The sequence below is a fragment of the Fusarium redolens genome, assembly GCF_020744475.1.
Source record: "Fusarium redolens strain MPI-CAGE-AT-0023 chromosome Unknown BKA55scaffold_25, whole genome shotgun sequence".
Lineage (NCBI taxonomy): Eukaryota > Fungi > Ascomycota > Sordariomycetes > Hypocreales > Nectriaceae > Fusarium > Fusarium redolens.
In genome coordinates this window covers 542,161-556,251 of record NW_025763688.1, presented here as the reverse complement: position 1 = coordinate 556,251, position 14,091 = coordinate 542,161, and the positions used below count along the sequence as shown (strand labels likewise).

At 40.8% G+C, this 14,091-nt stretch overlaps 5 protein-coding genes across 5 annotated transcripts; 2 read left to right on the top strand and 3 right to left on the bottom strand.

The window, feature by feature from the left end:
- Positions 1 to 3,963: 3,963 nt before the first annotated feature.
- Positions 3,964 to 4,629, bottom strand: BKA55DRAFT_527196 (uncharacterized protein; the record flags this gene model as incomplete). Its single annotated transcript, XM_046188909.1, has 1 exon — positions 3,964 to 4,629. The coding sequence occupies one exon, from the start codon at positions 4,627 to 4,629 to the stop codon at positions 3,964 to 3,966; it is 666 nt and encodes a 221-aa protein (XP_046042662.1).
- Positions 4,630 to 5,157: 528 nt separating this feature from the next.
- On the bottom strand, positions 5,158 to 5,496 carry BKA55DRAFT_527140 (uncharacterized protein; the record flags this gene model as incomplete). The annotated part of the gene is made up of 1 exon (XM_046188904.1): positions 5,158 to 5,496. A coding segment is annotated over one exon (339 nt), but the record flags the coding sequence as incomplete, so codon positions are not given.
- Positions 5,497 to 7,814: 2,318 nt separating this feature from the next.
- On the top strand, positions 7,815 to 9,062 carry BKA55DRAFT_716950 (uncharacterized protein; the record flags this gene model as incomplete). Its single annotated transcript, XM_046200913.1, has 1 exon — positions 7,815 to 9,062. The coding sequence occupies one exon, from the start codon at positions 7,815 to 7,817 to the stop codon at positions 9,060 to 9,062; it is 1,248 nt and encodes a 415-aa protein (XP_046042660.1).
- A 1,266-nt stretch (positions 9,063 to 10,328) lies between these two features.
- Positions 10,329 to 11,717, bottom strand: BKA55DRAFT_584334 (uncharacterized protein). Its single transcript, XM_046194305.1, has one exon. The coding sequence runs from the start codon at positions 11,683 to 11,685 to the stop codon at positions 10,702 to 10,704; it is 984 nt and encodes a 327-aa protein (XP_046042659.1). The 5' UTR covers positions 11,686 to 11,717; the 3' UTR covers positions 10,329 to 10,701.
- A 1,516-nt stretch (positions 11,718 to 13,233) lies between these two features.
- BKA55DRAFT_463521 (uncharacterized protein) lies at positions 13,234 to 13,404 on the top strand (the record flags this gene model as incomplete). Its single annotated transcript, XM_046186103.1, has 1 exon — positions 13,234 to 13,404. A coding segment is annotated over one exon (171 nt), but the record flags the coding sequence as incomplete, so codon positions are not given.
- Positions 13,405 to 14,091: the final 687 nt, after the last annotated feature.

Below are 14,091 nucleotides of genomic sequence, written 5' to 3'. Positions count from 1 at the left end.
TTACTATTTTATATATAAGGATAGTTTGGCTTTTAGTATTAAGGTCTAAATAGCTTCTAAGACTGCTAATATTAACTTATTTATTTTCTATTATACTATATTTCTTACTAGCCTATCCCTTAGTATATCTATAATCTTGCTATTAATCTCTTTTTATAATATATTCTTAAATAGAAGTCTTTTATCCTATTTTAGCACTAGGACTAAGATATTAAATACTATCTCTATTATATAATAATCTAATTTATACTCTATATTATATATTATATATTTAATATTTATATCTACTAGCTCTTTAAAAGCTAGAATTAAGTTAATAATAATTTTATAATCTCTACTTTATTATATCTTTATACCTTAATAAAGGAGGCTTTTAAATATAAAGTTATTTATTAAGTTAATAATTAAATCTGCCTTACCTTATCTCTTTACTAATATATTATCTCTGCCCTATATCTAGTTATAGCAGTTAAAATTGCTAGTAATAACTAGATCTACTGCTCTCCCTAATTTCTATCTTACCTTTTTAATAGCTTTATAAAGCTTAAAGTATATATTTTATAAAGCTTAAGTATCTCCCCTAGGTATATAAATAGATATTATAAAGACTAGATAATCTAATAGCTAAATAACTACTACTATTATATTTAAGGAGTTTATTAGCACCTACTTAGCTTTTACCTCCTTATTTACCTAAAGTATACTCTAAATTACCTATCTACCTTCCCTTTTTATTATAAGTACTATTTTAACCTATTTATAATACCTTATAAGTATTATTAATAATTTACCTTAAATCCTTTATACCTAGGGTTTTTAAATAGCTAATATAGTTATATTTTAAATATCCTTATTATTTATTAAATTATTATATATTAATCTTTATTTCTTAATATTTAATTAAAATAGCTAAAAAGTTTTATTTATATTATAATAAATAAAGCTTTTAGTAGTTTTTATTATATAACTTATAAAGGCCATTATATAAGATATATTTAAAAACTATTTTTATATATATATTATAGTAATAGCCTTCTTATATATACTTTTTATAAACTTATAGTTTATTATATTAATAAGCCTTATAATTTATAATTTATTAATAGTTATAATATTACTTAAGGTAGTTATAATATTTAAATATCTTTATAATATTAGATTTTCTTCTAGCTATAAAGAATCCTTTAATAATAAATTACCTAACTTTTAATTATTTTTTAAGATATATAACTATTAAACTATATACTTTAAGGATATCTCTCTTATTAAGCTATATTACCTTAATAACTTTAATATTATTTTCTTAGCTAAGTATCTTAATAGTTTTAGCTTAAACTTTATTCTTTTTATTTAATATTATAATATAATTAATATTATTTACTTTAATTAGGTAAAGGTTATCTTATAAAATATAAGCTCTTAAAGCTAGTTTTATTTTTATTATATATTTTATAATCTTATACTTACTCTTATCCTTATAAGTAATCTTAATATAATAAGGATTCTTTAAGTCCTTATTTACTACTTAGTATTATTATATAGGATTATTTAATTTAATATAGACTTTATTTTCTATTATTACTTAAATTATCTTAGCTAAGAGCCTAGCCTTATTTTCTTTTAATTTTAAAATATTAATTATATAATAAAGTATATTTATAAGGTTTAAAAAAGTAATTAAGGTCTTTAAATTATTATAAAGAAAGAACTATATTAATTATATAATATTAATATATAATTATTAAAGTCTATTTATTATATTTATAATAATAGTTTTAAGCTACTTATAGATATATTATAGCTTCTTAATTATTTAATCCTTAATTTCTATTATTTACTTACCTATTTTATATATTATTTTTTCCTGCTTTATAATAGCTTTTTTAAGTTCCTTAATTATTTCTATTTATTCCTTTAATACTTCTTATAGCCTCTTAGTCTCCTTATATAACTCTATTAAGAAATTTAAAGCTTTTTATAATATTGCCCTTTTATTACTATTATTATTACTGCTATTACTTTTTTAGGTTTTAGTTAATTAATTAATTTATTTTTTAATTAGTATATTTTATATTATCTATTAGGCAGTTTTTTATATTTCTTTAGTAATATCTTCTAATTATTATATAATATCTTAGACCTTACTTATTAGCCTTATTATTTAACTTAGTCTCTTTAGTATTAAAAAAGAGGCATTATCTTACTTTACTATAATCTCGGCCCCTATTAGGTCTATTATAACAGGCAGTCTCTACTACGAATTTTCTCCTAACTAATAATAATTCTTCTAATCCCTTCGCATATAGTTAAAAATGCAGTATCCCTAGTCCTACCGCCTAGTAGTCAATCTCTAATACCACAGTCCAAAATCAATTGTTGTACAATTCCCCGCGTGCACAGATAAAATGGATATCATTTCATAAAAGTAATAACGACAGGGGGCCAGCGCACGGACGAAAAGTGTATAATTTAGTAAATTTCAAGCAGTCCTTGGTACAGTAGGCTGTCGACGCAAACAATAATTGTCAGGATAGGATAGGATAGGTCATTCTGGTTAAGCTCTCCCCATTTACAATTCTAATCCAACCAAAATAGCCTCTTTAGCACTGAACAGCTTTAACAACCCTTGCTTCCCTTAGCTATTCATTTAGTCTTAGATTCTTCCATGATTCTTTTACCGTCTCCGAGACCTCTAAAACCTTCCTTTTTCGACTTTGGCGGATTGCCCTTTGATCCTTTTTCACAATCATCGGACCGCCAGTCTCGCCATCGGCAGAAAAGTCGTACCATGGCTGCGCTGCTTTGTGGAGGATGACAGTGATTTTCTCCTCGCGAGACTTTGGCGCGTGGACGCTTACCTTTATGTGGCTATTCGCTGTTGTGCTAGGCAGCGCCACAATAGGTTGAGTGTCTTCAATTTCACCATCTACTTGAACCAGGTCGACCCCGCTTGCTCCGTTTCGGGTCAAAAGGACTCGCTGAAATGCCATTTTGCCGTCTCGTTGGTGAATTTCCCGAATCCTTCCCGAGTGTTGTGTTCCCGAGTCTCGTGTAACGATGGATCCAATTTGCTTTGTGACCGTCGCCACTTTTTGCGAAGTTACAACGGCAGCGGGGACCGATTTTTTCATGGCGGCCTTGAAAATTCTCGACCTTTTGAAAGACATGATTTGAGGGCGCGCAACTCCTACGTATTTGATAATGATTTGCTCTCCACAATCTGAGAAGTTGATCTGCTCGGTGACGAACCGTAAGGTCCCGAAATCCTCCAGAGAAGTTGCTAACTCATCTACCCGTTTGATCTTGCTATTAGCCAGCGAGCGCTGGTGACTAGTTATGGCTGCCACATCCAGTCCTAATAATAGTGTAGATCTAGTTACAGCCAGAAAACAGCCTAATTGTTATGACTGATGAAACTATATTACCGGAAAGAGCTATTCCTGAACAATCCAATATCGTACAAAACGGCCCTTCATGAAGGTTTGTAATAGCACCTCGACCTATCTATTCTCATTGCTACCCCCCTTAGTATGTTTCGTATTATGGTGACCTATGTTATTGCGACTGATTGTTAGGAATGTACATTCCTTACAGCTAAACCCTGTATATTTTGCCAGCTCAGGTATCGCCAAGCTGCCATGCTCTGGCAGAGATACTCTTATGGGATCCTCAAGTATCCAACGAGCACAAAAAGACATAATCTCTTGTAATATATGGCCTTTGCTCTTGTGTTGATTGCGGAAATGGTTTTCTATACCATTGCTTGGTTGGATTGCTGTCTTGCAAAGCAGACATATAAGGACACGATGGCCATGAAGAATACAGATTATATTTCCTAACCGCACACAATGCTCGTCACGATGAACCTCCGTACTAAGGGGATTAGACTGACTCTTTGACGTAGATCCTGCAAGTATCTTGGCTGGGTCTAGCCACTTTACTCGCTTAGAGGAATGTAGATCCCTAAGCCACTGAACGATCCCCTTCCATAGTGGGGTGATTCGCCTTGCGCTTGTATCCTCCTTTGTCACTCTTTAGAGATGTCAGTATTGATGATGGAGCTGGTGGTAACACTTTACTAGGTTGATGTAAAGGTTCATGCCAGCGAGTTGATGCCCACTCATATGCTCGAAAAAGCGCTGGCTGAAGCTGATGTGGAAATGCGCCATCAAGACCGTATGTAATGCCCCTTTGTAAAGGCCGAAGTCCGCTTTGCCAGGCAAATACGACATTCAGATCCGCTTTGGCGCTAGAATCATCATATCGGTTGAACGGTGAATGCACTTCCCGAACATTCGTTTCTGTGATTCCAATCGAAATTTGGCGGTAATGCTGAATGTTCATCTTCTGTAGCCATACTCTAGAGGTTACTGTTTGAAGTATTGCTGTAAGCCGAGATGTTGACCATATATTCCCATTCGAATTAAAGACAAGCCGCTGTCCCTTTAAGGGCCCTGGATTTGTATCCAAATATCCAGATCGTTCGCGCCGTAGTAGGTTTGCAAATCGACGTATCCAGACGAGGTACTTGAACATAGCGACACCTAGTCTGATAGGTAGAAAGCGTATTACATAAAACTCCCGGTTGGTGAGTCTCTTGGCCTTGTAATGCCGTATGATGTACACCATATAGCCATTCCATATAAAGAGCCCCTCGAATTGCCGTTGGACTGTTCTCACTCTCTAGACAGAGTAGATCACGTTCCCTGGGACTTGCCCACATGCCGTATATAACCCGCCTAGAAGCATCTCCTTGAGGTTTAATGTCTCCTTAAGGTATGACTCAATAGCGTTAAAGCTACATTCACCGCGCCTAGACAACCCATGCTTACGGGATGTACATGCTTGCACAACGAGGTCTTGATAGGCGGTGTCAAGACCATTATCGGGGTGTTTGATATAGGAGTATCCAGTTTGTGTGTTCCTTAGGTCATCTTTAACCGTCGCTAGGTTAATGTCAGGCTCGATGTTAAACATCAGCTTCGCCGTTAATTCTTCCGCCCGAGCAATAAAATAACCTGGTAGTTGGCGAAAGTCTTCCATCGTCAAACTAAAGCTATCTTCGATACGAACAGACTGACCATCGTCACTCCAGTTCAGGAAAAAAGAGGGCGGTTCGGTCCGGGCAATGGCACGCCCTGAGTCTCGAGAGGCTAGTCACTCTGCAAGTGCTGTCTGCGAGCTTGCCACCATATACCTTCCACGGATGTCGTTCAGCTGCTCAAGTTGCTGTTCCTGTGGTCGTTGCTGGATTCCAAGCGTGTGATAAGGGTGAAGCGGCAACGCATACTCCAGAAAGAGCAACCGTTGGACATACACGAGGCATGATAGCTGTGGGCAATAAGGCCGAGCTAGTAGGAATTGACGACTGTTATCTGAGAAACCAAGAATGCCGCTGAAGTAAATAAGTATCGTAGAGCTGGCTTGGCCATTAAGGAAGGATTTTGTGCTTAATGAGATGCAAAACTGGAAGAGAAGCTTTAGAAAATCCCAAAATATGGTATCTCTAGACTCTGTAACAGCTTAGGAGCCAGGTCTAGGTGAGGCCTCTACGTAACTCCCTCCTAAGTTGCTTATATAGCCAGGGCCATTATCAAGTTTATCTTTATCTTTAGAAGTCTTATAATTATCCTTATCGCTCTCAGCATTATATTCTTCATTACTGCTCAGTCAAGCATTGCTCTACCTTATAGGCCTAGAGATCTCCAGTTATGCACCACGTAGCAGCACGTGACTCTCGGTATAGCTAGGTCTAGCTGGCTAGAATCCTCTAGATATATCAATTATAGCCCATACCTAATGCTCCTAAATGTGCTGTAGCTGTTTTGAATGCTCTATATCTAGCCTTATTTTCGTTTCGGACTCTCGAACAGAAGCAGGCATTCGATAACCTCGAAAGACAAAGGCTATAAACCGCTTCCATAGTCTCTAATATCTCTTCCGGCTACTATCTTCAGCTAGGAGAGTAAAGGGATTCTGACTATAAGACTTAAGCCTTGAATTGCAAAGCTAATATAAGAGTAATTGGCCCATATGGCAGACCGTTATCTCACACCGATCTAAGACGTAGTCCAAGGCACTGATAATGCATGCTATCTTTTACTTATCCTGCCATAGGCTTACAATATCTAGGTCTCCCTGGCTAGGTCCTTGGCCTAGAATATAGTCTACTATTAGAGCATGGTGGTTAGGCAGCTAAGTTAGAGCCCGTAGAATGTCTTGCTGTGATTTATGGAAGATAGCTGGCTATTATATGCGCTCTAGCCAAAGACTTATGGCTATAAAAGAGTCATCTCCTTATGTTTTGCTATAGACCTGTGGCTTGTTGTCCCTCTTAATAAAGCTCTAGTCCTGTAATAATATGCCCTTTATATAGGCATAAAGCTTAGGTATTAAGGTAGCTAGTTTTAGTAGTAGAGTTAAAGTGCTTAAGAATCCTAATTCCGGTATTCTCTTCTAGTCTATTAGTCTTTAGCTAACTTTAAATAATTTACTGCCTACTCTTAAGGGAAAGAATTGCTAATAGTAAATGCCTTATATCTATAGCAGCTTAGCGGTATTGTTAATACTACCCCTTAGTTTTCTTTTACTATTAGAATTCTATTAGTTATGCTTAGTATAGTAATGCTCTTAAATCTTCTAAACTTAATAGATAATATAATAACACTTCCAATATCTAAGCCCGTCTGTGTACAGGACTGCAAGATAGGGAATAGGTTTAGTATTCAGCGGCAGATAGTAAAGCCCACATATCTCAGCCTGGTTTTAGATAATATAAGGCAGTGCCTAGATGTTTGCTACTACTTGAAGTCGCTTTATAGGTAATATACTAGGATATCTTACTTATAAATAAGTAGTTACCTTATTTACTATATAGGCAAAACGGCAAGTCTTATATATTGCAATCTGGTATTTTAATAAGTATATAAATAGTTTTATAATATTAATAAATATAGCTATTATATTATATTATTAAGTCTATAAAAAGAGCTCTATCTTGCGCTAATACTTATATTATATTTAATATTGCTTTATGTACTATAATTAAAAGCAATATTATTATCTCGCTCTACCTATTAACGCGACTAGATCTCGAACTTACCATTCTGGTCCTATAATACGCGTTTTACCATTTTTATTAGTTGGCAGGTAAATGGTCTCTACTCCAACCTTCTTAATCGACTCTACCCCCTGCAAAGTAGGGCAAGTAAACGGACTCTACTACAGTCGATGAGAGCATTGGTCACTAGGCTTGGTAATGATCCCAAGTTGACGTCAAGCATGCCACCAGTCTCTCCCGATCCCCTTGCGTTAAGTAGAGTGGCGCACCTAACCTTCGCCATCCCCAGCATCACTTTTCAAATGTAAGGTCATCAACATTCTGTAATTTCTCAACGAAATTAGGTTCAACTAAATAATTAAACTAGCCACTCCCATTCGTCCCCTCGAGGCACTTGTTCAGCCACCTGAATAGAGTTATTATTGACCAAATGGAGCGTCAGTCTCCTCGGTGAACAACTCCTGTCTGTGGATTGGTGCGGAAGCCAACGCGCAAAATAAGTCACGTAACAGGATCTTGTAAACCTCAACAGCCGCGTTATTGCCACGCACTGTATCCATTTCCTGATAACGCCAGCCTGTTTTTTCCAGCCTGAAACTTCAGGTTCGATCGATCGATTATTGGTTCGTTACATCCGTACATTCGTACATTCTTCACGTATACGCCCCTCTACTCTGTTCAAAAATGTCTTTGTTCGCTCGTTCATTTCTTCAGCTATATACCCCTCTACTTTGAAACCCGTCAAGAATTAGCCATGATTGCGACCCGGCCGGCCTCACGATACGTAACTGTCGCTGCATGTGCTCTCCTTCTGCTGGTCTTCTATCAGTTCTCCTCCCTTTCGACCACATTCAACTACCGGAACCCCGGCTCGCCCTTCGCTAGCAAGGAGGTCAAGGTGTCGGTGATAGAGAGCAAGGGCTGCCATGACGAAGTATCGGCGAGCTACCTGAGCGCGCTGGGACAGCTGTCTGAGTGCAACTCCAACGTCTTCCTGGCTGCCCAACGATTCGGGATTGGCTCCATCTACGAACTGATCCCCGGCGCCGACAACCGCAAGCTGGTCACCGATAATGAGTTTCGGCCCAAGTACTTCGAGAGCGAGACCGCTGCCGAGCCGGATATTGTGCTGTCCGTCACCAGCGACTACGATCTCATCGACGCCAAGCTCAAACCAACCTTCGCCCATCTCCTCCACAATACCAGCAGCATCCTCTTTGCCACGGTCCACCACGGCAACGAGTGGAAGGAGGACCGTCGCTTCCAAGCCGTGAAGCCGTGGATCGAGGCAAAACGGCTACGCTTCATCACGCTCAGCGACCATGTTACCAACTACATGACGGTCATCGTAAAGCACTGGGCGACAAAGATGGAAGTGCACAACGTCCCCATCAGCACCTTCCCGCCCGTTTTCACGATCCCCACCGCGCCCATAAAGAACGAGGCGACGCTTCGTTTCGCCATGCAGGGCGACCTGGTCGTCAATCGCCGCCCAAACCGTGACTACGAGGGCACCTTCAAGCGCTTCGCCAAGCTCAACAGCGACCGCCAGGCCATCGAGCTGCACGTTGTCGGCAACGGCGGCCTGCCCAAAGTACCAGACGAGGCCAAAGACCGGATCAAGTTCCACCGCGGGCTCCCCTACCCGGAGTTCTACGACGTGCTGCACTCAGCCACTGCGATGCTGCCCGCCTTCGCCTCCTACGAGTACGTCGAAAGCAAGGCCTCCTCGACCATTGCGGCCTCGCTAATCGTGGGCTCGCCGCTCATCGCCGATGACGACCTGCTTGATGCCTACCGCTTCCTCAGCCTAGAGGACGTCTACTATCGTGAGGAGGGCGAGGATGAGATTGACGTCGTTGAGCGTATTGCCCAGCTGCCGGAGCAAGATCGCCTGGCCAAGGCCGAGGGCCTGCGGAAAAAGAACGAGCTACTGACGAAGCAAAGAGGGGATCTCTTTCGGCAGTGGATATCAGAGTCGCGTGGGCGTCTGGAGGGATAGTTAGTCGTACGGGCGTCTGTTGGAATCTAGTCGTGCGTGCTTCGGTTTTAGACAATAAGATTTTAACTCTTGGGCTGACTACATTATTGTCATACCATGCAGTATCCACCTGCCGGTCATACCCACTTACCGGCCATCCTACTGTTCAATAGCAGTCAGTAAACTGTATTACGCAGTATTTAGATTTCCGCTATTATCTCAGCATTACTAGGTGGTAGTTCAGTGCTGTACGGTAGTGCTGAGGTGTTAATAGCTGCAGAGCTTGCAGTAATAGGTCGGTTAATAGCTATAATTAACAGTATAGGTAGTACTTAAGGTAATGCAGTACTATACTGAATAAGAGCTCTAAATATATAATAGTTGGGTTTTCCAAGGGATAAACTAGTCCATACTAGGTTTATATTAGCAGATACAGTAGGGTGTTATACTAAGCTTAAGCGAAGTGTTATATCTCTTAATAGTTAATAGAGCAGGTTAGGCATATTAATATAAAGAAATTATATTAATAGCTGGTAAGCTAAAAGGCTATAAAAGTGCTAATAAATATATTCTATATACTTGAGTGTATTACTATTAGACAGTAGGATGGCCGCATAGGGTATTATATAACCTAATAGTCAGCTATCGGCAACCCTAGACCCATTCAGGAAAGCATAATAAGCAGACCCCTCTCCGAGGAAGGCGGGGGATGGAGTTGGGACAATACACATGCAATTGAGGACATCAAGGCACACGCGATCTGTTCAACTCCTGTTAATGTTACGCCAAAGCAAGGAATCAGCACAAAGCCAGTGCATATAAAAATCCAAAGCCAGTATATTAACGATTTTATAAAGTTCTTCGGTTACTTGTCTTTAAGGAATATAATGGAATACCTTACTTATAGGCTGATTAGGGGGTAGTATTATTAAATTCATATTAGGTAAATAGACAGTGCTTTACTTGCTTATATTTACATAGAATAGTTATTAAACTGCTTTTACTTCTTGCTATAACTTATGCCTACCTCGCGCGGCAGACTTTTAACTTAATAAATACTTCTTTTATGCGTTAGTGCATTGCGCTAAAAATCCCAAATTCGAGAGACAGATGAAATTACAGTCAAGTAAAATAACACTCTTTAGAGCTACTACAATTAGGAGGCCCGGAAATGAATCGACCCGTGATGATAAGAGCAAGTGCGTTTTATTATCCCGTGATTAATAGAACCGTCATGATGATCACATTGACTAGACATCCTGTAATAATGATTTAATATCTAAACGTGTCAGCTATGAAACTGTCCTTAATAAAATGTTTATGAGAGAGACTAGTGCCAGAGCGTGCGTGAATTGTTTGACTTGAAGGGGACTTAGGTGGCGGTTTAGTTATGGGTAAGCTGCACCAGACAGAGGTCAAAGTTACATAGTTAATCAGGTACCAGCAGTTCGTTGCCCCTACTTCCGCACTATTACGGATACTGTACCAAGACTTGCATGTAAGTTGACCAGATACCACCAAGCGGGTCCCTATACATGACGTGTTGAGGCTTGATTGTCGTAAAAATAACGTTACTTAGCCCCTTTCCGTCCGTGCACGCGGGGAAGCCTTTAGGCCACTTTCTAGCACCTATATCATACTACAAACCCAAGTATGAAAGCTACCACGGGTTATCATCCTTCCCTGCAAGGTAGTACCTGTCCGAATACTTCCCAAGTGAGTTACGGATTTCCTTAGCAGCTTGTGCAGCACTCCCATCATAGTCAGCTCCTCCCAAGCCGTATATGACACCGTCAACACCCACGCGCAGCAGTGCTTCCACGTATTGGGTCTGCCCCGCTGCAGCTGTCCAACCAAATGTCTTGCCAAACGCACCAGATGCGGCAGCCTGACGCAACTGCGTGCACGTTAAATGTGCATCTCCAGGTTCCGAGCAGTTACCAAATAGGTATCCGATGTCAGGGTCGCCGTATGACAACACACGCTTGCGCACATCGGCCGGGCCGTTGACCGTGAACTCCTCGAGCAAGGGCGCCGCCCTACCGTCGACGTTGATAGCTTCTTTGCTGTTGAGGTCGTCGCGTATCAGCCGGTATGCATTGCCATTCTCAGTGTGGTAGAAACCAAAGAGCACTCGCACGCCCTGCGGCTCGAGGATTTCTCTCGCGAGGTCTTGTAATGCAGCGATGGAGCAGAACTGCCATGTTTGATCATCGGGATCGCACCGGTCCGGGTTTTTGATGTCGAGCCAGACAAAGGTGATAGGTTTACCCCCCTTGCGGTGCCTGGCGACAGCGTTGAACATGTCTCGGGCCGTGTCCCCATTCTTGCTCGGTCCGTCGTGGGAAGCCCACCAGCCAGTTGTTTCCGCAAATAGGTCCATTTCGATGGCATTTGCCCCATCGTTGAGGGCGAGCAGAAGAGCATCCATATCGTTAACACGGTGAGCAATAGCGTAGAAGGGCTTTTTACTGGCAGCTCGGGCGTTAAATATAGTATCAATACTGCCTCCCCTAGCGTTGAGGTTCTGATAGGCGACGTCTTGTGCGAACGGCTTATCATGTTGCCCTGCTTTTATAAGAGGGCTACCGAGTACTAAGGCTGCGGCATAGAAGACAGATACGAGATATGAAAGGGCCGGCATTGTGATATGAGTCTGAAAGGCTGGAGGCTGCCAAAGCAGGGTAAAGAAGAATAAACTGCAACTAACTTCTACAGCGGCACAACAGCGTTAAATTTAAAATATTCGGCAGTAACCATTACTCGTGTTGGACCCTCTCGAGTTCATTTTCTTCCTAGCCAAATGCAGCCAACAAGTGATGCAGCTACCGGTAAGCAGTGTTTCAGCGGGATGCAATGCGACAGTTAGGGTTCATAGCAGCGTACTCCCCCAACCACAGCGACTGCGATCCTCTTCTCACTATTGATCTGATCTTCCGCTTTGTGCTTCAACGGCGACGTATCCCACGAAACTTCCCACTTAGAATCATCAGCGTGAAAGTGGCATGAACCTTAATTTAGCAATTCTCCATATTCTATGGTTACTGCGGTCTAGAACTTTCCTCCGGAAACTGAGTTTTCTTCGAATTACACGTGTCAGTGTCAGCATATAATGGCGGAGAATGCGGAGCGAACAGGCTTGGCCAGTTCCAGGATATGGTACCTGTCTTTACTAAGGGGCCCGGCCTGAACAGCTCCATCGGAGAGTTCGACAGGACCTCAGCAGTTATATTATTCCTTTGACTCGGGGGAATCTCCCTGTTGCCGTCCACAACTGGCACCTGGGTCGGTTTTTGGATATGTGATGTCCATTATCGTCCACTTTCTCTTTATGCAGAGAGCTTCATCATGACACGTATTGCTCATACCAGTACTTCGTTCGGCTCGCCCCAGTTTGCCCGCCCCACATGGGCTTTGAATGTCACTGATGCGTCGATGGTGCACCTAGATCTCAGCGCACGACCGCTAACAATGAATGTATGGCTCGGATATTTGCTGGATTTAGCCACTGTTGTTTATATTGCGCAGTAGTGCTGGGTGAAAATATATTTATAAAACTTGGTTATTAATTATTAAGATAAGAGTTCTTCTTGGGTTTATATCTCTAGATAATTTCATCTAGGACTTTCAGACTAATAGCCTAAATGCTGAAGATAAAGGGGATTCCCGGATTTTCCAACAGCCACTGCGTTATTAATGATGCTATTTTTATAGCACTCAGTCGAGTTGCGCCATCGTTAATTAGGCACATGTAACATAGACAGATTAGGAAATACAAATTGTAACAACTTGTGGGAAAGATCATTGCGATAGCCTGATCTAAGTTTATCTCCTGTACTTACTATGAATTCGACGCCCTAATCACGCATGTAGGCTAGAAATGCGGCGCATTTCCGTCTAGGCCTGTAAACCAGAACACGAAACGCGCCGCGTTTCCTCCACGAGGGCCCGTGCCAACCTTATAGAAGACCGCGCTCTTAGACATCGCAGTGAGTAGTGACTTCTGTTATATCAATTAAGAGGAAGGTAGCAGCAATCAAGCTCTCTCTTTATGTCTTTATCTAAATATGGCTCTTTAGAAGGTATCTAGTCCTCTTAGTGCCTTTGTAACTTTATTAATATAATAGGCCTTGCAATATATATAGAGGCTATTATTATATTATGGCTAAGTTAGCTTTAAAAGCCTAAGAATCTCGGCTTATACTATAATTCACCAGAGCCAGCAATAATTTATATTAAATATAGCTTTACCTTTAACCCTATGCACGTGCCGTATCACCTAGGCGATAGGCATTATATACCTAAGTCGGCCTGCCATAGTCTAAAGCCTCTAACTTACTCTCTAAATCTTCTAAACCCAGAGCACTTCCACTGCGACCAAACGGCTAACTACCTTACCTATACCTTACAGTTCGCAAGGGCTCGGTCTATAAACATTATAGTCTTCGCTCTATTCGCGAGTAGGTCCTGCTAGCCTATATAAAGACAAAGCATAATAAAGAGATTAAGCTTGCAGCTCGATAACAGATGCAACACTGGCTGCGTGATTATATCTATCAAGGCTTGTCATTTCAGAGCTAGTTAGCAAACGACATCCAGAGGTCACAGCTAGTTATTGCCAAGGTTACCCTAGCCGTGGCTCTCTATCTTATAGTATTCCCCTGCAAGCTAGTCCTAATGTTATTAAGCACCTTGCCAAAAAGCTCTTTAATAATAAGTATACAAGATTAATAGAAATATAAGGACGCTATATAAGACTATATAATAATAGTAGCGCTTGACCGTCTCCTTGACCAATGCAGTAAGACCATCTGGAGAACTGATATATACCTAAGAAGGTGGCTTTATGCCAGGTTCCCAGACCGCCCTATAAAGCGCCCTTTGAGCTGGTGGCAAAGTCATATTCCGAGAAGCTCTACCGCAAGGGATTTAAGCGCTTTATCTGCTTCTGGCTTCGATTATCCAGATTATTGCCGACGACTATGCAGATAATTACAGGTCGAGGGATGAACAAACATCAGTTCAGAGCTCTTCGTGAGCTCTAGGTAGA

Bases quoted from the DNA above. Each gene is read 5' to 3' on its own strand.
- BKA55DRAFT_584334 (XM_046194305.1), bottom strand. From the start codon at position 11,685: ATGCCGGCCCTTTCATATCTCGTATCTGTCTTCTATGCCGCAGCCTTA.